Raw genomic sequence first — 23,855 nt, forward strand, 5'->3', positions numbered from 1 at the left:
GAAGATAAATGCATCAGAAAACTAACGGCAGATAAGAACTGGTAGCAAGACTTGTTACGCAGATTCCTTTGGTGCATCTCTTAGTGGATGGAGGTGTCGCCAGGGATTAACTTCTGTCCTTCCTGGTAGAGAGGGGAGGGAGACGCCTTTACAAATTTGTGTCTTGCTTGTAGGCGAATCGGGGAAGTGCAGAGAGCTTTTCTTGTATCTGTTTCTCGTCAAAATGATCCTTATGCCGGGGGCACGTTTGGGGAGAGGGGTGGTATGTCTGCTTATCTGCATGTTCTAAGTGTCCCTCTTTCTGTTTCTTCATGAAATTGATTGCAATGTGTTCGTTTCACACCATCCTCCTACTAGAACATGATCAAATGGATGTAGAAATAACCCGATGTCCTATTTTTTGCTTTGTTTTGTTTTAGTCTGCAAAGCGTGTGTGTGTGTGTGTGTGTGTTTGGGGAGGTCAGGTGGGCAGCAATGAGATAGAGGAGGAGGGAGAAAGATGGTGCTACAGGATTTCAAAGGGTCCAGCTCTAAAGTACTCTGTTTCATTTAAAGAGCTGTTAAATGGGAAAGGTACGGCTCTAATGACGAGGATTTTAGACTGAGTTCCACTGAAGATGGTGAAATCAGGAGAAAGTGAAGTTCGGCATTCGAGGCTGGCTTCAGGTACTTTCGGATGACCCCGGAGCTGCCAAATATTCCATTTTCATATTAGCCGGACGCTGAGGTCATGGCTTGGCTTCCCAAAATGGAACAGAAGGCTACGAAGCAATCTCCATTATTAACAGCAGGGCAGCATCGCTACCTGGGACTCAAACTGGGATTAAATGGATCTACACAAAGCTGAAGAATTACTGCCAAGTGATTACTCAGGACTGCTCACCAAAAGTCCCTCTGATGGCCAGTTAGGACAGTAAGAATCGTTGTATTTAAATTAGACTTCGGAGTCCAAGTGACTGATTTCAGTCGTCGGAATATTGCCATTATTAATAGTTATGTCACATTTCTATTTCAAACAGAGCTGGGTGCCGCCCACCTGGCTGAGATGAGCACGCACACACACACAGGTTATCCTATGAGCACCCGAAACAAATTCACGCCAGTGATGGAGGGAGTGCATTTTTCCGAAAAGCAGCTCGGTTTGCACAGCTCTCGGGGATTCTGAAGGCTGGCTCACAGCAGGGATGCGTCGCACTTTCCTGAGCCCGGGCGCTCTGAGAAATTTCTAGAATTTCTTACATTTGTGAGTTTTGAGGCCAAAAGATTGAGTCTCTGTACGTGCCCCGAGACGCTTGGGAGGGTGTGTTTGACAGACCGTGTTTATTATTTGCAGCGTTTTCTCCACAGTCCTGTTCCTAATGCTCATTGGTCGTTTCCGCCTCCATCTCCCAAAGCATCACGTAAGTGGCCAGGCCGCTGCCCCAGCTTCGTGGCCGAGTTAGGTTAGACGTTGGATGGTGTGTAACCTGTGTGATTAGTCAGACATCTGACATTTCCTTTCTGAAAGCTGTCATCCAAGACTGATTTTTTCTCTCTTGTCTTCCGTGTCGGTGGACGGGAAAAGAAATCTGACGCTTATTAAGCATATTTAAGGAAAGACTTAACGGGAAACTTTCCACTGGAATAATGTCTCCCCAGCCTCCTGGGACTATCAGAGCGTTAGTTGCTCTGCTCAGCTACATGTATCACCTAATGTAACAAGCACGGTGCAGACATGCGTCAAAATCAAAAAGATTAAACAGATAAAATACAGATAATTTTTACGCACGTTTCTCAGAGAGACAACTTGGCCCTCTTCAATAAGGAGTTTACTTTTAGAAAACACTTCGGGAGATCATTTTGATAGAACCCCCGGTGGAATGTGATTATAAAATAAATGACGAAGCATAAACATCAAAGACAGTTGCTGCTTTTACATAGGCGTTTTCTGGGTCACGGCGATTCAGAGCCTGCAGTTTCTACGGACTCAGAACTCTTGAAATGGTGCTTCTTGTCCCCCCCCGCACACTGAGTTGAGCGGCAGATGTGAAACTTGGCTGAACAGCCTCGCCCAGTGTGACAAGGCCACATTGTGTCGCGATGACAGTGCATCTCCTAGATGACAGAGGATAATTGCAAGGAGCGTTCAGCTGAGAAAGTTTGTGGAGTGTTTCTGAGGACCCGCCATCTTCTTTATCACTCAGTGCATCTCCAAATTCCGATTTATTTTTTTTGCCCTGTTCTTATACTGTCTTGTCCTTCCCCCAGTGGGAGCTGAGACATTCACCCAGCTCCCGTCTGGGTTCCTGACTTCGGAGCCACGTCTGCCATATCACCCGAGTCACAGAGCTGAGCTCCATTCGCTTTCAGGCACCTGCCCTCCCCACGCCCTCCCCAGCCCCCAGCATCCGGGCTGGACGGCCTCCCACTGCTCCCAGCTCTCCTGCGCGGAGCAGACCTGCGGGTCGGACCCTCTGCAGCCGGTCCTCCTGCCCGGCCCCCTCAGTACCGAGGACGCTCCGGCCTCCTTCCTCAGCGCAGAGCCTCACTTCTGGCTCATCTGCACACCCGTGGAGTCCCTCTCCTCCTGACTGTGTGATATTTACCACGCGCAGAAGCTGCGAGTAACGCTCAGAGGAGCAGATTTCTCTTAATTACCTTCTGACTCACTTCAGAGGATCTTGGTCACTAGCAGGGGTTGACTCAGCGTTTCAGGGTCCTGATTTAAAAAAAAAGGGGGAGAGTACGGGGGGCAATTAGATTTATTTATTTATTTAATTTTTATTTAAGAATTTTTTCTGAGCGGAGGTAATCAGGTTTATTTATTCATTTTTAATTTAATGGAGGCACTAGGGATTGAACCCATGACCTCGCTGCACGACAAGCATGCACTCTACCACTGAGCCATCCCCTCCCCACGGGGGGCTGGCTTTTTAAGATGGCACCTTAACCAAACGTTTAAAAAAAAAAGTGTGGCACTGATAATGCCACAGCATCAGGGCACAACCACAGCAGTGGGAAGAACCAGGCTGCTGCCAGTCCGAGGGGCTGAGACGAGCTGTTTGCGTCTTGCTTAGCTTTGTTTTGGGCACGTGTGGCGTGTCCGGGGTATGTCACCCTGACCGCTGTGACGAAACCGGTCTCTTCCTGTCTTCCTCAGAGAAGCCATCAGCCGGGTCTGCGAAGCCGTGCCCGGGGCCAAGGGAGCCTTCAGGAGGAGAAAGGTACGGCCCTCGCAGCCCCGCGTCTGTCGGTGTCTGTGCTGTCTGCGCTCCGCCACCGCTCAGCTCCTCGAGTCACACACAGTCGTTCAGTTCCCTGTCTCCATGGCCTGGCTCCTGTCACTTTTTTTTTTTTGCTGGGTGACAGGGAACCAAGAGACATCCCTTAGTTTAAAGGGGGTGACTCACAGTGGCTGAGTCTCTTTCAAAAACAGAAAGAGCTTCGATCCCCTCTTGGCCACGAGGCCGACGAGGACCGTCAGCTGTCAAGGCCAGCCCCAGGTAAGCTCCCTGGGCCGAAACCTAAAGGCAGGCAAAGCAGGGCCAGGCGTTCTTCTCTGCCTGAAGTGCATTAATTCACTTCCTTAGAACCACTCTTTGTGGTAGACGCCCTCAGTGGTAAAAGTTTAACAACAGGCTCTTGGGGCTGGCGGTGGAGACAGAGAAGCTCAAAATCTGCCATGGTTGCCGTTTTCTGGGGCGTAACATCTCCGACTGTGGTCGATTTCCAGCTTTAACAGGACATCCCTAAAATGGAGTTGGGAGGAAACATGCTGTAGGAAGTGATGAGTTTTGAGTATTTATTGTTCATTTTTAAAAAATGTAATTGGTTTAATTGTAAGTTTACATAAATTAAATTTTAATGGCAGCAGTTTTTAATGGTCGGCTCATCAAACTCCTAAAAATTTAATAACTGTTTCTCATTAGTTGGAACAAGCCAGCTCCAGAACGCCATCGGATAGCCCCATTTTACAGATGATGAAAACTGAGGCACAGAGATGAGACCCCCACAGGATAACAAGGTGACGGTGCTGAGCTCGAGCTCAGGCTGCCTGGCCCCACGGGCCCCACATTCCAGCCCTGGATTCAGCCTCTTCATCCAGGAGGTGGTTGGACCAGAAGAAAAAAATTGGATTAACAGAAAGCTCAGAAACACCCTTTCCTTAAGCATCTTAGTAAATATATAATTAAATACCCACCGTCTCGACTTTTCTAAGCCTGGACCGAATGGCGGGGACTGTGTCCCTGTATCTCCGGGTCTGTCCTGAGCCTGAGGTTTGGAGGCAAAGGGCGTGGTTGCCTCTGCTGCTCCCAGGGCTGCAGGTCAGCTCATGTCTTCATAGCCTGGGGACACCTGTGAACCCACAGAGCAACGGGGTTTCAGGCAGAGAGTTTTGGACGAAGGCTCTGGCGAGCTGGCTTGCGTTCTTGTCAACCCACAGGGGACACAGAGAACCAGGGCCACGGGAACTAGGAGGGCGTCTGAGAACAGAGACAGGGAACCTCCTCTTTCATAGCCACGTGGCGCCCGACAAGCGAGTCCCAGGCTTCCTTCACGGTCCCCCGGGTGGAGGTGGTGGAAGCAATGGCAGTTTCGGGGCTCCACCACTGGTGTGCTTAACCAGAACCTCCGGGGCGGGGAGATTTTTACACAGCTGCCTTACACAGCGCCTGCCTGGTTAAGAGCTGGTGTTAACCGGCATCTCAAAAGAAGGCATGTTCTAACCCGAAAGGGAAGGGTGGGGCAGCCTGCCGGTCCCGGTGCCAAGGACCGCTCTGAAGGGCTGACTGATGTACTGGTCGGAACAGAACCGAGTCTGTCTACCCTTGTGCTGGCTCCCGGCCCATCGGTTCTAATTGGACCATCTGTGGGAGCACGGGCCTGGGAGGATGTCCCGGCCAAAGGATTAGCTCTGCTCCCTTCAGCAACGAGGGTTCTCACAACTCTGCGGGCTCGCCTGCCCATCCGCCCATGAGCTGGTCCGTTTCAGCCTGGTCCTGAGTAGTTTGACTCCTGGTGGGAGGAAGCCTGGCTTCTGAGACTCCAGCGCTGCGGGCCCGGCCCGTGGTGCCTTCCCGGGACTCCCGAGTGACCCGCGAGACGCATCCCAGCGTAAGCTGCTTGGAGCGTCCCCATCTCTGACCTACCCGCGAGGGTCCTCATCCCAGTGTGCACATCTCAGGTGCTTTACAGTTTGCACTTTGCGAGCTCTAGAATTCGCCTGTTAATATCAGGCCAGCCCCCACCCCCTCAGCCCAGCTCATTCCTGGCACGCTACCTTCACGTGCCCGATGAGAGAGGGTTGGAGGTGTGGCAGACGCACCGGCGTAGAGGCCCCGACAGCGCGGCCTCCCATGAACAGAAGGCTAAAATGACATTGCTGCTTGATTTCGTTTCACAGCCTCCGAGCAAAATGCTGTCCAGCATCCTGGGCAAGAGGAACCTCCAGTTCGCGGGGACGAGCATCTCCCTGACCATATCCACCGCCAGCCTGAGCCTGCGGACGCCGGACTCGAAGCAGGTCTGTGGGGCTGCCCCGCCCAGAGCCCCGGCCGGTGCCTTTCACGGGCCTCCCCCTCCAGCCTTACCGGCCCCTGCCCAGCGCGTTCGTGTAAAGCCTTCGCCAGTCTGCAAACTCCGGCCGCTTCCGAAGGTCGCCAGCGGAATTTAGTCTCTTGAATTCTGCTCTCACTTATTACCTTTTTTGGGTTTTTTTGAGGAGAAGGCATGAAATCACCAGTTTACTTACAACGTAAGAAGCGGTGTTTGTGTGCGCACATGTCTCCTCTCGGTGCCCTTGCCCCATTTTGTTTTCTTTCACATGATCTTCTGTTGGTTTTACAGCCCACGTTTTATTTTCACATTTAGCATCTTCGAGATGGTGGCATGCTGCGGTTTGAGTGGCAGACTTTTTTATTTTTTAGCGGGTCAGAATTTGGGGGCCTCGCACGGTTGGTCAAGTCGTAGGGTTGGCATGACGTGGTGCACCCGCGGCACGTGCAGCGTGGCGGGGTGCCTGGCTGACGGAGGTGGCCCGGGGACGAAGCTCGTTGAGACAGACTCTGCTAAGATGGCTGGGTTCCTCTGCACTGTCCACCTCGTAGTCTCCTTTGATTGTTAGTTCCTTCAGCTGGAAAAATGGACGTATGAGTAGCTGTTCTGGTAGCCACAGAGCAGTTCCGTTGGCCAAAGGAGGCAAAGGAGACGAAAATGCTCCTAAACCACAGAGGGGGGCTGTGGGTGGAGCCCGCCCTCACCTGCTCTGCTCACTCTGGGCCTCTGTGGCTGGCAGCGTAGGCGGGATTCAGATCCATCTACACAGGCGAAGGATGGGCAATTCACAGACCTCCAGGTGACACGCTTCTCCACTCCGGCAGTGTGCTAGCAGGGACGCCCAGGGTTCCTGCACGTTGCTATGCATATTCCTGTTTATTGATTCCCATGCTCCCCAGATAAGCGAGCAGCACCCCAGCCTCGTTTAGGAGGAACAGGACGCCCCCAACCCCCTGCGTGGCCCAAGGTACTGATCCAGCCTAGACATGAGAGGCAGCGCCTGGGCTGTGTTGTGACACCGTGGGTGCCACTTCTCACTCCACTCCTTCGTCCTCACCGCCCTGACTGGTAGCCCTTGTCTTCTCTCGTCGGCCTCTCTGAGGGATGCGAGCCCAGTCGTGCAGGTGGTGGGTTGAGAACTTCCACCTGGCTCAGCCTTTCTCCGGAGCTGCCTCCGGCTCGGGGCTCGCCCGCTGCCGCGTGGTAGCTGATGAGGCTGCCCCCCACTCCCGGGCACCGCACCCACATGCCCCCGTCCACTTTTATCCCAGGGGGCCGTTGCACCTTGTTTCTAGGCATCCTCGGACCGTGGTCCTCGGTTCTGTGAGTTCTTATCTTCTAATTCCTCCTTCTAACTCACTCCCCTCCTTGGAAAAAAAAAAAAGAAAAACAATTTAAAAAAATAAAGAAGGAGAGGCCGACTCTCAGAGCAGGAAGGATGAGGCCACCCCCGTCCGGGGCCTGGGGGCTGGCTGGGGGTGTCCAGGTGGCCTCTAGGTGGGCGGGGTGAGCGCTGGGCTCAGGGGCTGGCGGAGGCCAGCTCGGGTGATGTGGGCAGAAGGTGAGGAAGGGTTGGCAGGAGCCAGCGCTCCCATCGCCCGTCCCCTCCTGTCTGGCTGAGCGACGCAAACTGCGACTGAGCCCGAGGGGGCAGCCCCTTCCCAACCCGGAGAGACAGCAGAAGGGCAGTGCTGGCTCCCCTGGGCGGCTCTCCCAGGAGCAAACAGGACGGAACACCCTCAGAGCAAGGCGCGTCCGTTAGTCAATCAGCTCTCGTTCTCTGAGTCTCCTTTCCAGTCTCTGTCTTTCCCTAAAGGACACCGTACCATCGTACAGGAATGGTCGTGTTGACCAAATAGGATTTCCACTGTTTTTCTTCTTAAATCTTCGCGTTCACTTTAATTTCCAAAACCCCAGTTTTCAAGCTGCTTTAGAAGCAAAAATTAAATAAGCAAAAGAAAAAAAAATGTAAATACATAAAAATGAATGACTTCAGAAGTCATAGGTGGTCACCATTTGGGGACTTCTGTGTCCTCATTGCTCCCCGGGGAGCCCTCTACCCCTGGACGAGAGGCAAGAGTCAGAAAGCTGCGGCGGGCAGCTGTGAGGCTGAGTCAGCGGCTTCGGGCACAGGGGGCAGGGCGGGGCTCGCTTTTGGTCATTATATGCGGAGGTTTCTCTAGCTCCTGAGTAGTTTTGGAAATGCCAAGGACTGAAGCAGACATTTAAAAATATCTGATTTTATCTTATAATTCAGTGATGGTTTTGCTTTGAGTTTTACTGGAGCACGGTTGGAAAAACCTCTTGGATTCCGGCTGTGCGAATGCTGCCTGCCTGCCGGCAAGGGCCCGGGGGGGCTGTGCGAAATGAGCCCCGGGTGTGCTGGGACCGAAGCAAGAGTGCTGTTCCCGCCCCCGGAAGTTTGCTTCAGTGCCATTACGTTGTCTTTAAAAGATAAAAATAGCAGGGAGGACTTCTGTGGCTTCTCTTAAATTTAGGGCAGCTTCCAGCTTACTCAGTGTCTCCTGAAGCCCGCTGTATGCCGCAGTGTATGATGCTAGTGGAACTCTCCCATTTTAAAATGAACTCAGAACATCCTCGCTGCTTTTTAAATTGATAAGTTACCAGAGTCCCTGAGATGGCACTGATTTTTGTCTCAGATTCAGGCTTTCTAATTTATGTGCACCTGATACAAATGAGATGAAGAAAGAGATCGCCACCCTGCCCTCCACGCCGGCTATGGGGTCTGCACTGAAGACCCCATATATCTTTGGAGACAGAAACCGCACAGTTGAAATGTTTGGGGTGAGATGTTTGCCTTCTCGAGGAGACCTGGTTGTAGACCCCCTGTCTTGTTGTAGCTGGAGATCTCTCAGCCAGCTGCTTATCCCCTCGGGGCCTCAGGCTCCCCATCTGTGAAGTGGGATTACAATATTTCCTACGTCACAGGGCTGCGGTGAGACTTACATGAGAGAATTCTGGTAAAGCAGCTCGGTGAGCGGCTGACAGGTTGTGACGTTTCTTTCAAGGTAATCGATTGCTATTGCATTTATAATTGTTACTTTCATTGGGTACCAATGCTACCAATTTTCAGGGAACCTTGTCGAGTCGTTTGGTTGGTTTTCCAAGACATGGGAAGGTTAATAACAGCATATCTCGTTTCTTGTCTTGGCCTTGGCAGATCATAGCCAATCATCACATGCAGTCCATCTCCTTCGCCTCCGGGGGGGACCCGGTAAGTGCCTTCGAATTTGTTTTCTCTCTCGTCATAATTGCTGAGAAGGGGCCCTGCTTCAACAGTGTGCTTCTTAGGACCCTATGAAGACAGCTATGGGGGGCGGGCACAGCTGGGTGGCAGAGCATGTTAGCATGCATGAGGTCCTGGGTTCAATCTCCAGTACCTCCATAAAAATAATTTTTTTAAACAATTAAAAAAAAAGAAAGTTAACTGTGTCAACAATTTCCCCTTCTCAATTTCATAAGCTCTGACTCTGATTTTTTAGGGGTAACCCATGGCAAAGACCTACCATTCTATTTCATTTCATTAGTCAAAAGCTGTCAGATCCTTGAAGCACTGGCTTTCTTAAGAGGTAATGACAGTTTGGTGCAGCCACTGTGGGAAACAGTATGGAGATTCATCAAAAGACTAGGAAAAGACTTACCATGTGACCCAGGAATCCTACTCCTGGGCATATATCCAGAAGGAGCCCTACTTCAGGATGACACCTGCACCCCAGTGTTCATAGCAGCACTATTTACAATAGTCAAGACATGGAAACAGCCTAAATGTCCGTCAACAGATGACTCGATAAAGAAGAGGTGGTATATTTATACAATGGAATACTATTCAGCCATAAAAACTGACAACATAATGCATTTGCAGCAACATGGATGTCCCTGGAGAATGTCCTTCTAAGTGAAGTAAGCCAGAAAGAGAAAGAAAAATACCATATGAGATCGCTCATATGTGGAATCTGAAAAAAAAAGAAGAAGAAGACCAATGAACTTAAATATAAAACAGAAACAGACTCACAGACATAGAATACAGACTTGTGGTTGCCAGATGGGAGCAGGTTGGGAAGGGACAGACTGGGAGTTCGAGATTTGTAGATACTGACAGGTGTATACAGAATAGTTAAACAAGTTCATACTGTACAGCGCAGGGAAATATATGCAAGATCTTGTGGCAGCTCACAGTGAAAAATAATGTGACAACGAATATATGTATGTTCATGTATAACTGAAAAATTGTGCTCTATACCAGAAATGGACACAGCATTGTAAACTGACTGTAACTCAATTAAAAAAAAAAGAGGTAATGACAGCAGCTCCCAGTTTCTCAAGCTGCCCGGCTGCTCATTTCGTGACTCTGCCAGCCCTGATTTGTTCCTGTTTCCTCATCAGCCCCCCCTGGGGTCCTCCGTGTTTGTATTTCAAGTCTATCTGAAGGCCATGAATTTACTTAGGCCGGCTTATTCTTAAATATTTGAAACTGGAATTTTTCTCTCCAAATCTAGCACTGTAGTCGTTTAATGGCTTGTTTTGCCAACAGGGAAGGAGTTGCAGAGACAGAGACAGAGAGAGAATAAAGGATAGACGGAGAATGTTCTATTTCTCATTGCCTTTTTTCTTTTTTCTTTTTTTATGAAGAAGGTAGAATCACAAGGCGTTTGCCCCCACGTTCGGTCAGGAAGGTACCGTAAGATGCCAGCGCTCAGTTTCAGTGTCACGAAAGGCAGGACTCAGAAGAAAATGGCTTCCTCCTCAGGCAGGGCGGTTTTTTGTTACCATTGTTGTTGTTTGCATTATTTTGTGAGATTATCAGTAGGCAATGCTCAGATTTTATGTGAAAGTTCACTGGTGCAAGGTAGCCTGAGTAATCGGTGCGTTAAGTTACTCCTCACGCCGAGGGCAGGGACCTCGTCTCTTTCTAGCCTGGGAAGGGGGCCTTTCCCACTCCCGGCGTGTATCTCATACACCATCCTCCCCACGCTCCTACCTGGGTAACCTCGTTGTGGAACTGCGGTCGGCACACTGAAAGCCAAACCCGGGAGTGGTTTGCACGGCTGGCTCCAGTCTCAGCATTTCCCAAGGACAGTATAACCATGGCGTTGAGTGCCTTCGCTCCAGGAAAGCCTGCGCCTGCCCCCTCTGCCCCCACCAGCTGCAGCCCCCAGGGGTGCACCATGCATCGCCCCAGAATGGCTCCTGCCTGAGATGCCGGCCGCAGGAAGAGGTCTGGGCGGCTCCCTGTCTCAGGCCCCTAAGCCAAAGGCACTGGCAGGGGAGGGATCTGGCCACACTGTGGACGGCTCTTTGCCCTTAAGCCTCTGCGTAAGTGTCGCGGGACGCCCAGAGCGCTGCCTAACCAGCTCACTCAGTGAGTCCCGCTGGCTTGGCCCTGTTTCATACTGAGGGTCTAGTTTTCCAAAGTCTTCTATGATGAGTTCCTCTTCTTTTCTCCTTCCCTTCCCTTCCCCCCTTCCCTTCCCTCCCCTTCCCTCTCCTTCCCCTCCGTTCCCTTCCCCTCCCCTCCCCTCCCCTTCCCTTCCTTTCCTTTCCTTTCCCATCCCCCCTCCCTTCCCCTCCCCTCTCCTTCCCGTCCATTCCCTTCCCTTCCTTTACTATCTTTCTAATCTTTTAACTTCCTGCCTTCTGTTGTAAAATGAAATACATCATTGAGATGTGAACTCAGAAAGTGGGAGTCCTCCATAATCCAGCCCATCCACAGAGCATTTCTGACGATAGTGTGCAGGCGTGTGTGCAGGAGTGTATTATCATCCCCCTGTACTACACGTCTACACAGATCTACACTTATGTCTGTAACTGGATCTGATTAATTTGTAGTGAGTGTCTACTTGCTTTGCCTAATGCACTTCCTGGAACTATGGTTTCTTAAATTTGGAAGGTAACCCAGTTTCAAAAACAAAGGGCAGAAACATGGCACACCTGCGTCAGCGTCTCCTTTCAAGAGCTCGTCTCAAACCTCATCTTCACGATGACGTTATGAGTAGAGATGCAGAGATCTAGAAAGCGGAAAGCCAGCTACGCTGTCCTGTGTTAAAAGTATTTTGTTCTCCAAGATGCAGAACAGATCTGTGAACTATTTTCAGTTTTCCCCACCAGCTCTTCACTAAAAAAAGGAAACATTCAGTGACCCATGTAACTTTGAGGATTTTTTTTTCTGATACAGGAAGTATCATGACACCGGGGGACGGGAAGCCTGCTTACTTTTCATTTTAACCAATCCAAACGCATGGCGCTCTGTGCATGAATTCCCATTCCAAACTAGCTTGGAATCATTACGGATGGTAGATGCTTTAATAGAAACCAACAATTCTAGGTTCTTTTCTTGTTCTGCTGCTAAGTGTATGTCTGCTTATTGCTCTGCGCCTGAGTTTATCCAGGAAGAACGTGGTATTGTGAAGTGTCAAGCAAGACAGACTAGAAAACGCTGTTAATTCCTACAATGAAGAAGGCACACTGCCGTCGTAATCTACGATCATTAGCAGTTTTAAAAGATCACCCAAAGGATGCTGGAATAATAGTCAGGCTCATGACATCTTGGGGAGTGAGAACAGACATGGGTAAATACAGAGCAGGCACTCGGCAGCCCCATCCTCGAAGCTTAGGGTGCTCACCGTTGACTGGGTGATGTCAGGAATGTTGTTCTGAACAACAATACACTCCCTCCCTGTGCCAGAAAAGCATCAGTATCGGCATCAGAAAAGCTGCCCCTGGCTTGGCCCTTGATCGCCTGAGCGGCAGGGACACAGCACATCTTTTGCCTGGGCCTCCTGCCCCCGCCTGGAGCCAGAGCAGAGCTTCTCGGCCTGAAGAAAGAATTTAAAAAGAAGAATTTCCCTGTATGTGCCATTGGTGTGGGGCTCATATTAATTTTGTTACCCATATATAGCTACAAAAATAAATTATGTGTAGACTCCCTATGTTTACACCTTTTATCAAACTGTAAATCCCAGACTTGGAAGTTAAGTACAAATAAATACAGTAAAGTCAGTAACACTTAAAGTAAAATTAATTTACTGCGATGAGTGAAGTTTTGCTGAAGCTACGTCTCCGCTCCCAGCGTGACTCTGGAGGTGGCCACCACGGAGCAGAAGCCTTTGGGGTCAGCATCCCCCTGCTGCCACAGGTGTGGCGTGCCTCACCCCGTCCACTCATTTCTTCTACTCAAGCAAACACGTCGGCCATACATCATGGTGTACAAGTGCGACATTAACTTGCTTCAGGTGGGGCCAAGCCATCTAGTCTGACTGTTCTTTTCTCTCTGATTCTTTAAAAACCTGGCACCCATAATGTCGGAAACCCAGCCAAAAACCTTGGCGTGGAAATTGCGTGCAGAACTTGACGGCACAGTTGTCATTTAGATGATTCTGTACGTTCTTGTGTTACCTTTTAAGATTATCCTGGAAACGAACACATAAAATTAAAAGGAAATTCTGGCGACATCTCAAACACTGGAGAATATGTCAGCCCAGCCCTAGGGTTCCCCGGATCTTGGATTGAGAAACACTAGTGCTCCCTACGGCCGCTTCCGACGTTCCCATCTGAGTCCGGGAAGAGGATCTGTGACTACCAGCTGTAATCCTCATTTTCGCCAGTGGCTTCGGATTCTGACCAGATCTTCCTTGATGAAACGACAGAAGGCCAGGTTGACGGGTTTGACTGTCCCCCACACCCTTTCTCCAGGTCAGTCTGTGAAAACATTAAATAGCAGTGGCCTGAGAAGGAAGAGGAGACAGCTGAGGCCGGCTGCGTGCTGGAGGGCGACCCCGGGGCCGTGTCACTAAGTCCTAGATTTTACTGCTCGCCAGCATGACAGGCCAGAACATCAAGAGATGAGGTGTTGGGGCAAAAAAATAGCAACTTTATCCAGAAAGCCGGCAGGCCGAGGAGATGGTGGACTAGTGTCCCAAAGAACTGTCTTGCCTCAGTTAGAATTCATGCTTCTTTTTTATACTAAAAGGGGAGGGAGTGAAGTCAAACGTTGCCTGGCTCCGCAGGGGAGGGGTTCATCTCCTTCCTGCAGCCACGCGCAGGTGGGCCTGGCCAGGCCGCTTCCTGTGAGCTGAACACTCGCTACGCGGGAAGGCGGGTTCCCAGAGGCGGGCCATTCTGCACCATTTTAGCTTCTCCGCAACATCCCTTTAGTGCTTAACTCGTAGCAAACGCAGTAGATACGAAGGCGACCGTGAGAGCAGCAGACCCAGCGTGGAGTCGGACTTGCGTCTCCCTGTCGCGGCAGCAGCTGCAGGGAGCTCTGCCCCCGTGGCCTCAGTGAGCTGGGCTTCCTGGGCAGCGGTGTGCGAGACGGCCCCTTGCACCGTGCCCTCCCTGCCCTGGGCACTCGTGACCCCGGCACCCCCACCCACACTCGCGTCCCTCATCCCCCGTCCCACTGGAGGGTCTCCCGGAGCTCTGCCAGGAGAGACAGGGTCGTGTCCTCGGCCCATACGAACTGCGACAACGAGGGAGCAATGAAGGAGCTACGACAGAGGATCTCGCAGACACTGAAGACACTGGGGTCGTCAGTAACCCTGGAACCCTTCCGAGCCATCACGTCTGGGAGACGTCCACAGCGATGAGGGAGCCCTTTACTAGCTGCCGCCTCCCGAGATGCATTTGAATGTTGAAAATGTCAGCTTTGCAGGAAGTCTTTCTTTTGCTTTCAAGACTTAAGTGCATTATTGGTTCCTCCGACTTTGGAAACTAAAATCCACGTGGGTGCCTCACTGCTGAGGTCGCCACTTCCTCTGTGAGCTGAGTAGACGAGGCTGGAAGGGGACTTGCAATTCATCTGCGAGGGTGAGGCTTCTAAAGAGAGCGCATAATTCTGAAACATCTTAAAGGGACTAAATGACTACTTAACGTCATCGAATCTCACCCACCCAGGAGGGGTGTTTGCAACCAACCTTGGAACATCCGCTTGGAATTATCTCGGAGTGTGGCCCCCAGACCACCGGCAGCAGCAGCTGGAAACTTGTCAGAAACGCATGTCTGGGGGCCTGGCCTCAGACCTGTCGAATGGGAAGCCCCGGGGTGGGGCTCGGCGACCTGTGCTGTGACAAGCCCCTGCGGGGATTCTGACACCAGCTCAAGCTGGAGGACGCTGCTGTAGACAGCTGGCGGCCTTGGTTCTCAGCCTCCGTTCACGTTAGAACCGTCTGGGGTGCTTCCCCGAATCCCCGATGCCCGGACCTCGCATCTAATCCAGTAAAACCAGACTATCTGGGAGTTGGGACTCAGTGTTTTAAAGCTCCTTTGTTTTATTTGGGCTGCTCTTGCTGCCATCTTCACGAGTGATGTGACGTCTGGTTTTTCTCTCACAGGACACAACAGACTACGTTGCGTACGTCGCTAAGGACCCCGTTAACCGCAGAGGTAAGTCAGTGCGTGCCCTTTGTCACCTCGTGTGCAGCCAGGCTTGACACGGGGTGCCAGACGTCCCTCGTGATCTCAGCCCCTCCACCCGAGCGAGCCGGGGTCAGACCAGTGCTGTGAAGGGGGACTGAGGTCCTGCAGGCAGTGAAGCGGGGCGGCGCACCGGGCCGGGTCGGGAGATGCTGAGTGTCTGTGAGCTTCAAACACACACCTGCGTCCAGACGGCTGCAGCCTGGTACCCCGACCTGCGCGCGCAGTGCAGCTCCCGCTCGTGCTCTGACGGTGGCCTCGCTGACATCTGAAGACTTTACAAACCGCCTGGCCTCCTGCCCGGCTCCAGCTCCCTGTGTCCGCTGCCAAGGAGTCTCCCCGAGAAGGTTCACGCTGCCCTGCCCAGCCCGGTGTCCAAGCTCAGACACAGGCTGGCCAGGGCATCGGAAGCATCAGGTCCTTCCACCCGCATTTATTCCTAGACCCTCCACCCACATTCGCTGTCCTGATTCTTCCATCATTCACAAAACCAAAGCCCCAGCCCCTGAGACGAACAGGCCTGGGCGGGTGGCGGGCCGACTGGGGGCGCCAGCCTTGAATCCCGGGCGGCCACGAGGTGCCCCACGCTCCGACGTAGGTGAAGATGGTGGGGTGTGTGCGGCTACAAAGCAGCCCTCCCTCCATCAGCCTCGGCTCCTCTCCCCCTCCCTCCCTCTCCCCCAGGCACCAGCGGTTAAGATTTCTTAGTTTGCTTTGCAGAATTCTTGTATCTGTCCACATACACAAAAATTCTTTAAAAATTCCAATACCAATGAGATGTTAACTTTCTGTTTTCCCACCAATCCCAGGGGAGGGCCGGGGGAGAGGGCAGCCTACACCTCATCGCAGAGTTAAAAGTTGCTGAAGTAATTCTCTTATTCTTGTTTGCTCCAAGTTAACCTCAAGTAATCCTAGACTTTTTCTCGACACCTTTGATGGCTCCGAAGTCGACAACGGTTCTCAGAATGAACTATACTGTACACTCACCAGGGGAGCTTCCCCGAATCTCAGCGCCAGGCCTCAGACAGGGGCTAACCCAGCCACGGTGGTCTGTCCAGCCAGGGCTGGGAGACCAGGCCTGAGGGCTAGACCCGGAGGGGCTTAACCCCGTGCAGGCTGCCTTAGGGCCACAGGAGCGCAGAGGCTGCGACCCTGTTCCACAGGCACGAGCCGGCACTGCCTGCGGCCCGCGGCACCTTTCAAAGTCACGGAGATCAGTATCCGCTCCACATGCTCGCGGTTGCCGGACCAGCTCCCTTAGGGACCTGTGTGCGGTGCTGGTGTGAAGACAGTGTCAGACCTCTGCACTGTGGCTGGTGCTTTGGGGGCACCGCCAGTGCGGGGGTCCTTGAGATACTTGGTGGGAGATGTTCACGCCTTCCTTCCAGTTATCTGTTGCCCGTGACGAAGCTTAGCGGCTGAACAACCATCATTTTAAAAAGACATGTGATTGAGTGTCAGGGGTCCAGGCAGTGCTCAGCTGGCTCGTTCTTCTGCCCCATGTGGCGTCGGTGGCGGTCACTGAGTGCCCTTTGGCTGGCGGCCAGCCTGGTCTGGAGGATCCAGGTTGGCTTTGCCTCCACGCCTCGCACTTTGGCAGGGAGGACAAGCCGTCCGAGCCAGCAGGGTCCTCTTCCCTCGGCCGGGAGTCTCAGCGTCCCTCCTAGTGGCCCCTCCATCTGTGCCAGAGGACTTCCTGCGCAGTAGCCCTGGGCTCCAGCGATGCTCAGGTGGATGCTCCCAGCGCCCTGAAGGCCAGGCTTAGCGTCACCTCTGCCACAGTCTATTGGTCGAAGTTGTCCCAGCCAGCCTCGGAGCCTGCTCCCCAACAGGGATTTGCAGCCTTCCTCATCGGTCACACAGGCAGACCACACGGCAGACCCAGCTTCCCAGGAGGCAGCGAGGGCAGGGAGGGGAGTCCTGGGTCTGGCCAGGAATAGTATCTCAGCGCATCCTTTGCCTTCATCCTGTAGGCGTCCACCCCATGATGACCCCCTTCCAGTAGGAATGGTCTCTGCCACACAGGAGTCAGATGAGCAACAGATGCTGGGAGCGAATGTTTTTAGTTGGGCCCTTAAAGATCCAGCTCCCCGCGCAGGGGCCCCCACTGATGTGACGGAGCAGGCCCTGGAGCACTGTGGTGCCCGGCTGTCAGCAGAGCGTCTCAGGATGGGCCAGCATCCTACAGAGGATGGTCAAAATCCTACAGAGATGGGTCATCAGAGACCCTCGCCATCACCGTCTGCCTTTCCCACGCTGGTTCCCGCTCACACGTTTTAGTGGATGTTTTTGGTTAGTCTAGAAGTGTGGACAGTGAGAATCTATGTTTTTCTCTCTAGTTTCAAGCATCCATGGCTTATCTAGTTAGTCTGGTGGAAGGGCCAAAGATTCCCGGGCCAAGACATTAAGCTGAGCAGTAACCACCACCCCCGTCTCGAGGGGATAAGGGTTACCAGGGAGTGAAGTTTCACGAGGTTGGTGCCTCATGGCTGGAAGGCAGGGCCTACAGGAGACCCAGCAAATTAGGCCCTGCGGATCCTAATATACCAACCATTTTGTTTTCACATTGGAATTCACACGACTCCCCAGCGACTCCCGTCCCCTGGCAACCGCGTGCATCTGTTAGCTGAACGGACTGTCTGGCCCACAAAAGTAGCTGAAAGATAACGTCCTAGTGAGACATGTGGCTGCCGATACACGCAGGAGGCAGTACTTCCCATAATTTATATCCGCACAGCAGCCCCGTTTGCGGGCCCCAGGGAGCGCCCGCGCTTGCGTGGGAAGTCACATCCCGTGTGTTCAGCGCTGCGGACTGGACGGCGGGAAGGCCTGCGTGTTCAGCCTGGGCAGCTTCTAACACGGCCGGCCGTCCTCCCCCAGGACTCCTGAGGCGTGGGGGACGTGGGGGACGGGCCTGCGGGGACGCCCCGCACTGGAACGCGGCCTCGAACGCGCCTTCTCCAGGCTTCTCTACCAGCGCGTGGCGTATTCAGCACTGAATTTAGGGCTACTCTGACCCTAGACAGTTGTCGGCCCCAGGAAGTGACTTTCTGGGAGTGACCTTAAAGAGCGTAAGCTCCTTAAAATAACATAGCGCCGCTCTGACTTCTCTCTCCCCTAGAAGCAAAAAACAAACAAACAACAAACAAAACCCTCGTCTGAATAACAGGCGAAAGCAATGGTTTATTTTTTTAGGCCAGGAGGTCAACGTCCGTCTAATGACACAGCGGTGGGAGCTTGACCTTCCTGTGGGCAGACGACCGGGTGGTTCCTCATGGCCGAATGCTGTCAACAGTGGGCTTTTTTGTTTTTGGTTTTGTTTTCTTTTGTTTCGCTTTTCAAACAAGCCAGGCCCTGGGCTTTAAACATCCTGTGCTGAAGACCCCCATGACCCTGCCTAGCGCGGGCCTCCGGCCGAAAGTCAGATTTAAGGATTTACCAGCCTGCTGCCCCCGCTGCTCGGAGGCCCCGAGGCCCCTCACCCTGATGAGCCTCAGAGCTACGTTTCTCCGTCCACAAAGCGTCTCATTCGTCCTGCCCACAGGACCCGATGTGAGCTCACTCCTGCGCTGCCCCCGCCCCGTTCCCTGTGATCCCCACCACCTCCACTCCAGCCCCTCTCACCTCCTGGCTCTTCTTGGAACATGTCAAGCAAGCACCTGTCTCAGGGCCTTTGCACCTACGGACCCGATGCCCATGCCGCTCTTACGCTAGCCCTTCCACGGGTCACTCCCTGATTTCCTTCCGGCTCCTTCTGGGAACTCACCTCCCAGATGGCCTTCCCTGGTCCTCCTCCTGTCACCCTGCACCACTGTCCTCCTTCATCCCTTTCACTTTAGTTAATGTCTTTATGCTTGTGCTAGATTCCTGTGACTGCTGTGAGGAATTACCACAAACCTGGTGGCTTAAGAGGACAAACGTTCTGGCGGCTAGGGGTCTGAAATCAAGGTGTCCACGGGGCCATGCTCCCTGCAAGGGTCCAGGGAAGGAGCCTTCCCGCCTCTCCGGCGTCTGGTGGCTCCAGGAGCCCTCAGCTTGTGGCTGCACCGCCCGGTCTCAGCCAGCAGTCTTCCCATTCCTTCCTCCTTCTATGTCTGTGTCATCTCTTCCGCCCCTTATAAGACACTTGTCATTGAACTTAGAGCCCACCCTTAGCCAGGATGAGCTCATCTTGAGGTCCTTAACCTACTGACGTCTGCAAAGATCCTTTCTCACAGGTTCAGTGGCTCAGGAGATGGACGGGTCTTTGTGTGTGTGTGGGGGGGGTGGCCACCAGGCAGCCCATTCTGATGGTGTATTTTTCCCTCTTCGTTTTCAGCGCCCACCCTCCAGACTGTAAGCTTGGTGACAGCAGGACACTGTTTTGTTTCCTGCTCTGTTCGTAGACCCTCGAGCAGGGCCTGGCGCAAAGCAGGTGCTCAATGCACGCCTTTGAGCGAGCTCTCCAGTAGTGATTTTACGCTCCTGTACAAGAGCTTTCCTAGCATTTACGTCTGAAGGACAAATCACTGTGCTTGGGGGCATCTTCGGCTTTTTAAAAAGACTTGTTTCACATTATAAAAGCCCGCAGGTGGCACAGCGGGGCTCTCCCTGCTTCACCTCTTGTTCAACGCTTGGGATTCAGTACTTTCAAATTCCCGCCAGTCCAGCGGGTGCAAAATCATCTCCTTACAGATTTAGTTTGCTGCCCTGGGGCTAGGACACATACTAAACGACTCTTAATTAATAGCACGGGAAAGGAATCTTGGAGTTCTTACCTGGCTCAAATGAAAAAATCTGGTACAATCAGGAGCTTGTGGACGTATGAAGTGAACAGACCAGGGTTGGCTGAAAAGCAGGCCTGAAGCCGGGGCCTCCACTTGTCCAGGAAGAATTCACACCGGTGGTCGGTGTTCCTTCTAAGGGGTGAGAGTCTGGCCCACCAGGAGGAAGACGGAGCGGTTGTTCTTTGGTAGGACTTTTCTCGCTGGGCAGTGGCTCCAGGTGTCTCTGAGACTCCTCAGGCCAGTCACCAGCTGGTAGAGAACGTGGCTGTGAACCTGAGCTCTTGGAGCGTCTGTGAGTCTAGACAAGAGGACAGTGGGACAGCCCGAGATGGGACCCCTTCAGGGGCTGGGCTGCCCTGGGGAGGCTGGACGGCTGTGAAGTGTGAGTTGGGGGTGTGGGAGGGTGGGAGGGGCCATGGCTTCTAAGAGGGGTGGCACAGATCCTGAGAGGTTTTCCCCCCACACCTGCAGAGCCCCCCATGGAGACAAGGCCCACCACGGGGCGGTGACCATCCCCCGAGGTGTGGAAGGAGCCACTGTGGTGGGGCACATGCGGGAGGCTCTGTTTACAGGCACTGCCGATGTGAGCCGGAGGGGCCCTCACCCCGCAAGCATGTGGAAAGGGTGCAACGAGCCAGCGACACCCTTTCCTGTGTGTCCGCTGCTCCCGACCGTGGTGGGGGGGGAGCGGGGTCCTACTTTTTCAAAGTGAAAAAACAATGATGATCTGATCAGATAAGCAATCAACCCCTCCAAACTCAAATGATTAAGAGAAATATTTCAAAGAGGGGAAGATGAATTTCTATCCATCATCACTGGTGACGGACGTCCCCCAAGGTATTTATCTTGCTTGGAGGTCATAACTGATGGTGTGGTGCTTTCGAGGTCAACGAAACACCTCGAACTTTTATCTTTATCTTATCCTTTTAAACATCTTCCAAAAGCTAGTTATATAACATACATTCTATTATAGTAGCATGGGGATATATGCTAATAATTTATAAATAAGTTGACACATATTTGGGACATGTGCTCAGGATAGTGAAGAGTTCTTTACAGGTAAACATGAAAACCCTTGGCAACCTCTGGTTTACAAAAGTAAAGACATCTGGGTGTTCGGTGCGTGTGATGGGCATTGCCGGTGCCCACTGATGTCCTGGCCCTGCTCCCCCCAGCTCTCAGGAGACTGCCCACCCGGCCCCGCCTCGGTCCTGTATGGTGGGCTGAGAGCAGCGCTGTGCAAGGCCCTCCTGTCTCCTTCTTCCCTGGAGCATGGTGGAGGCCTGGTGCTGAAATTCAGGATCAGAAGATCAAAGCAGCCTGTCTCTCGGTGTCGCCACCTGGGAGAGGTGCCCAGGAAAGAGCGAGCAGGAGTGGAACAGTTTTCAGCCCCTGAGATGCTGGGGATGTTTGTTACGGGGCGTCACTTGCTTGTGCTGACTAACAGAGCAGCTGTCCCAGGCAGGGCTCAGAGAGCACGCTCAGATGGATGGTGGCCCCGACTGGCCCGCAGGCCGTTTAGCAGTCAGATGGCAGGAGCAGCCCTGAGCACCAGCAGGCAGGTGCAGCCACTCGCCCCTGGGCCATTTGGAGCCATGGGGAAACTGGACTGGCCTTCTGGCCTGCCAGTGTCTACCGGGCATGGAAGGCGTGTGGCTGGCCCACCAGGAGTGCCGTGTGCAGAGCGATGCTGTGTCCCAGTTCCGTCTGGTTTGGGCCACAGAGCTTTCTGCTTTCACGTGGCTCATCCCAGGTTAGGAGTGGCCTCTATGGGGAGGCTTGATGAAGGCCCCCCACTAGTGTCAGGGCTGGGCTGGCTGCTGTGGGGTCTGAGCTGGCTCCCCTGGAGAGTGACTCCAGCCTTGCTGGTCAGGGAGAGACCAGGGTGGGCAAGCAGGCCCCTGTCCCCAGACCACCCACACCACTGCACTATTGCAAAGGGGCCAGAATGAGGAATGACCCTGTTTCCTGCCTCTGTGTTTGTTCTGGGCCAAGTTTTAGGTTCTCTAGCATCGTTTTGAGTCTTGACTCTGGGCACCACCACTCCGTACGTCCCTCTCACTCAATCCTTCTCCTTCTTGGTCATGAATGACACCTCTGGCCCCATCCTTTCCTCGTGGGATGTAAGACGAGCAGCCCTGATGGCCACCTTTGGCCAGGACCTCGTCATCCCTCACACACCAGGTCATGCAGGTGAGGTCAGAAGACAGTGGCTTTTGGCTAAGGACCATTGCAATACTCTCCAGAGGAGACCATCTGAAACACAGAAGGGCCAGTCTACAGAGGGGTCCTCCGACCCAGCCCACAGATGACGTCTTCTCGGTCCTCTGAGGACTGAGCCAGTCCTGGAGCCTGGAGTCGTGGTTTAATGCTGCATCTGCTGGTTCTGTCGCCCTCTGGTACCCAGACCCGAGACAGGGCTCTGCCCTCATCCCATGAGGGTGCTTTCCACCCAGAGCCCTGCGTCTTCCAATGTCCCGGGAACTGACTTACAGAAGACCCTTTCCTTCTCATGTTCTCTGGTGTGCAGATGAGGGGGCCACGGAGACCGATCGCACGGCTCCCTTTGCAGAAACCTTGGTCTTCATTCACTGTGTTGAAGGTTAGGGCACTGCTTTCCTCCTTAGAAGAAAAAGAAGCTGCACTTCTCGGGTCCATCCCCTGGTGCACTCAGTTCTCCAGAGTTCTGGCCAGCCTGGTTCCCTCGGCTGTGCCGGTGCTGGAGAACAGCAGGGCAGGGCAGGCAGGGGCGGATGGAGACGCGGGGCAGGTGCGGGAGCGAGGCTCTTCCCCTCACTCCACCCTAGACTCCTGCTCCCGACTGGCTGGACAGGCACCTCCATTCCCTTCAGTTAATGACGACCGCACCGTCCCAACAGCTGCTTATGGGCTTGCTTTGTGCCCACCTGGGCTGATCCTGAAAACTAGTATCAACAACAAAATAAGACAGGATCAATACTCAATAACAAAAATACAGCCGGGACGTCTGTCTCCTCGGGACAAAGCCCTCGGCCATCGCTGAGGTGGGGCTGGTGTTCTGAGGGACAGCGTTGCAGTCCGAGGCAGCAATCCAGTGACATTTGCCCTTCCCCTGGAAGCGCTTGTCCCCGCGTCCTCTCTGAGCCCGGGGGGAGATAAGCCCAAGGCTGGCAGCCTCGCTGTCACCCTCGCTGTCACCGTCAGGGTGAGCTTCTGCGGCGCCGGGCTGCTCTGTGCGCGGAGAAGGCAGCATCGTGATGAAGAGAGGCCAGAAGGTGGAGGTGGTGATGTCCCTGTTCCTTCCTTCGCAACTTCCCATCTCAACGAGCCCTCTTTCTGGCACGTGCTGGCTTCCCCCGCGGCGGGGAGACGGTTCCGCAGCTCCCTGATTGCTGCCAGCGCCGGGGAGCCAGCACCCAGGCAGCGACGCGGCGCCTCACTGCTGGCCCCCGCCGTGCTCCTGGAGGCCCTCCTTGAAGCACAGCTGTAGCCTAGCTGTCGGCAAGAGAAAGGTGGCGTGTGACACACCCACCTGTCCTTCTCTCCAGGGAGAATGCCCTTGTCCCAGTGGCGACAGAGCATGTCACGCCGGCCACGGTGCCACGTGGCGGGGCGGGGGCTCTTCTGCGGGACTCCGTGTTCATGCATCTTGGAGGAGAGCTCTGCTCCCCTGCAGAGCAGAGCGGGGACGTTCTCCGCTGCCTTGCCCTACTCCACCGTCTTTTCTCAGGAGGTTCCACATGGATTACACCACATCTTGGTCACCAGGACGGCATGTCCATATGAGCTGGCAGGTGCCCCCGGGAACTGGCCTGAACATTCAGCCTCATCCAGTGTAGATGCAGGTGGTGTGTGGCGGGATGGTCCTACTGGGTAACTAGTGTCCCTTTGAACTCATCTTCAAAGGTTGTTCGTCTCACTGCTTCGAGTGCCACACTTGGCAACACCGTACTCCCATTGCGAAGTAAGCAGAGGGCTTGCTCTGAGTCCATCGGAGCTCAGGATTCATTCAAAGGAGCCAATTTAAATTTGTTTCTTGGTTTTTTTTTTGAGGCTCATGGGACTCTTCTTGTTCCTCTCAGGTTCTGGGTCCTGTGAGTTTTCCTTCCAGACCCTATTTCCCTACTGAGTTCTGAGTGGATC

The 23,855-nt window shown here is 53.4% G+C and overlaps 1 protein-coding gene across 2 annotated transcripts in view; it reads left to right on the forward strand.

Annotated features, from left to right (window-relative positions):
• SHC3 (SHC adaptor protein 3) overlaps positions 1–23,855 on the forward strand; it is a 137,366-nt gene that overhangs the window by 77,134 nt on the left and 36,377 nt on the right. For both annotated transcript variants that reach the window (XM_032471120.1, XM_032471121.1), the window contains exons 4-7: positions 3,140–3,203; positions 5,384–5,503; positions 8,717–8,770; positions 14,886–14,937. In XM_032471120.1, coding sequence (XP_032327011.1) covers positions 3,140–3,203; positions 5,384–5,503; positions 8,717–8,770; positions 14,886–14,937 — 290 coding nt within the window. The remainder of the gene's footprint in view (positions 1–3,139; positions 3,204–5,383; positions 5,504–8,716; positions 8,771–14,885; positions 14,938–23,855) is intronic.

Source organism: Camelus ferus, chromosome 31, assembly GCF_009834535.1.
Source record: "Camelus ferus isolate YT-003-E chromosome 31, BCGSAC_Cfer_1.0, whole genome shotgun sequence".
In the NCBI taxonomy this organism is placed as follows: domain Eukaryota; kingdom Metazoa; phylum Chordata; class Mammalia; order Artiodactyla; family Camelidae; genus Camelus; species Camelus ferus.